Source organism: Apis dorsata, unplaced genomic scaffold, assembly GCF_000469605.1.
Source record: "Apis dorsata unplaced genomic scaffold, Apis dorsata 1.3 scaffold_650, whole genome shotgun sequence".
NCBI classification, from domain to species: Eukaryota; Metazoa; Arthropoda; class Insecta; order Hymenoptera; family Apidae; genus Apis; species Apis dorsata.
The window spans coordinates 91240-94447 of NW_006263841.1; the positions used below are offsets into that span (position 1 = coordinate 91240).

Sequence of the window (3208 nt, forward strand, 5' to 3'; positions counted from 1 at the left end):
AGAGAAAAAGAGATGAAACTCACCACATCGCCTGAACCGATACCGGCTTGAAGATGTGCTGGGAACCGCAAACGCTGACGCTGAAGCCTCTGGAACAACGGAAAAGAGAAAAAGAATGAGAATGGGGAAGTGTCGAGGGGTCGAAGTTAGGAGGTTCACCTTATACACGGTGGTCATGGCTCGGTCGATCGTCGATCGACCAAGCTATTTTATCGTGGGCCAAAACGGATCGACTTCCTCGTTCTACGCAGCTCGATGGCTATTTTCGAGCGTGCTCGACCTCTCTCTCTATCTCTCTCTTCTTCGTTCTTACATCCTACTCGACGCGTTCTCTTAACCCTCTGTAAATACGATATATCCATCGACAGTTTTTCATCCGTCGAATCGGGAGTTTCGTTCGTTAAAATGCCGCGATACGATTATTAATAACGAGACCCCTCGAAAATTTAGGTGAAATGCACGGGAGGGACGAGTACGAGCACGCGTTCGAGTATAACGCGCGGTGTACAAGGTGTGGTAACGCAAACAAAGAGAGCGTATCGTTTTTAGAGTGAAAGGGTTTCTAAAGTTAGCCGCGTGCTCCCATGCTAAGTATCCTAATCCGGCGTACAATTTGCCGGTAACGTAGGAGGAATGCTTACGAGGGATTAACAAAGAGTCAAATATAATTCCGAGGTCGCGTATCGTAGACCGTGTTATCTGTCGATCTAGCGCGCAACGAGGGAACGCTCCACGTTGAGTTACATACGATAATTCTCGAGTATCGAAAAATTGCGAAAAATTGAAGAAAAAAAAATTGTCGGATCGAAGTCTCTTATCGAGACTTTTTCAGACGTTTATAGGCCAAATTTTCGATATATACGATCAACCGAGAATTAAAATCGTTCGAAGGCGTGTAATCGACGTGACGCGGCTGCCATAAAATTACAACGGTAACGTAATTCCCTTGTTGCGTCGCGTTACAACACGCGGTGCACATCTAGTATAACCGTTAATTACGCATTATGTAAAAGATCGAGAGAGAGAGAGAGAGAGGGAGAGGGAAGTGCAAAATCACCGGCCACGCCAACGTCACGCCGCGTCGCTTTATTCCGACCGCATCGTTTCCGGGAAAATCATTCCGATTCCGCGATCGAACGGTACTCGCCGTCCTTGCCTAACGAAATTTTCCTCGATTCGAACGAGATCGACGGTTTAACAAATTGATCGATCGTGACGCGAACGTATGGTTAAACTTTTCATGGGAAACTTCCGTAATTTACGCGTGAGATCGATCGAAATCGTGAATTTTCGAATCCGAACCGCTGTATAATAGATATCGCTTGTTATCGTTTCTTCGTAACTAAAAATTAGCCGACATCGAACTATGCGAGAGAAGGAAAAGAAAGAGCGAAATATTGGTGGAAAAAAAAAAGAAATCATCCGCGACGCACGAGTTTTCCTTCTCGAGTTTCCTTCTTCGGCTAACAACCGCCTCTTTATCGCTAATTTGCCGCGAATTGGCCGCGTGATTCACCGTCTCGAACCAACCGCGTTTAAATACGTTCCCGTGGTAGGTGGCACGCTCGAGCGAAACGAGGGAAGAGAAAACGAGAGAAGAAGAAATTTGTCATCGTTAAGCGGTGGCTTTTATTTCATCGGCCAGTGACTTTTAACGAGAACGAATTCCAAACTTTCATAATTATATTATACTCGACTCGCGAAATTTGCTTTGCATCTTTCTCCTCCAACAATGGAACGGAAAAGGTTCGGTCGATGGAAAATTTCAACCGCGCGATGACGCGTGGAAAAGGCGCGAGTCCTTTGGACGGATCGATCGGCGAACGGTGGAGAGCGACCTTCCTTGGTGACCTTGGTGCTCACCTGTCAACCACCTTGCTACTCTAACGCCGCTTACGGTAACGCGCTCCATTTCTCTCTAGAAGGGAAGAGAAGGTGCGAGGAGTGTAGGGGTCTGGTGGAAAAGAGAGCGGTGGTGACCTTCGCGTTCACCTCTCCGCGATCGACGCGCTCCGGCCTGTACCGTTTGGAACCGCGGTTTATTCGCCTAATTGGCGAGAGTCCGCGCGTACCGCCGCGTGCCACGCTAATGACTCACTGCGCATGCACGAAAGGAACCGGACAGACTCGTGCGCATGCGCTGTGCGTGCGCGCACCACGTTTCAGACCGTTGCAAAAAGTTCGTTGAAACTTGGTCGATTATCCGAACAAGGAACAAAGGAATGGAATTTCGTCGTTTCGTCGTTTCACGGAACGAGGACCCACAATGTTAGTACGGTGGCGCGTGAACGCGTGCGTGACACGAACGCGAGAGACTAAGGGGACTTTGACCGGTTAGAAAGTGGATACCCAAAGATTTTAGCGAGATTGAAAATAATCCGCGTTACGCATGGGAAGGCAGGCTCGATCGCGGGTTGGACCGGCGTCCAAACGATTCGTCGTCGTTTTTATTCCACCGCGGAATAAAGAGGAGAAAGTGCGGAAATATCTGACCGAGTGGTGCAAAAATCCGATAACTCGTAAAATCCGGCAAGCTTTCCCAAGCTGCCGTTCCACTTCCAATTGAAAAAAACAAAAATAAATAAACCCTTCTTATCGCGTTTCAGATCGCGGTAGCTTGATGGAAAGAACGGCTCGTTATAATAGCGATTGTGCGTATATCTTTTTTTTCAATTCGCGAAAACGAGAGTAAGAGACAGAAAGAAAGATGTAAGATGGCGATAAGCGGGGAGAGGGTAGAATGAGAAAGAAGTAAAAAATGGGCAACATACCCGTCGCCGTCGAGAGTAATGGCAGTGTCGGCCAGAACCCGAAGTACAAGACCAACGGTCGCCCTAGTGTGACAATCGATACCGAGAAGGCAGCTTTCCTCCGCATCCTGCCTTCCAGTACAGGATACTACCACCAGGTATCTCGTCCTTCCTGGATGCACCGACTCCAGTTTCACCGCCTGAAATCAGAACGGACCGTGTTTCCTTGTGTTACTGACACCCGATTCGATCGTAACGAACGTTTGCCTCCTTTTCCACATTTTCCAATGACGTTTCACCTCGATCGAGAGTGGTAAGAAATGAGAGAGAAAGGAGATTTCGGACAACTCGTACACCGAAACAGGAAGGAATCGCGTATAGGAGAAGTATAGTTGCTTTCTATCGATATTAAAACCCAATGTTCCATTACGCCCCTCTCTCTCTCTCTCTCTCTCTCT

At 47.8% G+C, this 3208-nt stretch overlaps 1 protein-coding gene across 1 annotated transcript in view; it reads right to left on the bottom strand.

The window, feature by feature from the left end:
• Positions 1-3208, bottom strand: part of LOC102678087 (probable GPI-anchored adhesin-like protein PGA55) — a 41967-nt gene that overhangs the window by 18887 nt on the left and 19872 nt on the right. Inside the window, 2 exon segments of the mRNA XM_031513470.1 lie at positions 24-89; positions 2772-2950. Coding sequence (XP_031369330.1) covers positions 24-89; positions 2772-2950 — 245 coding nt within the window.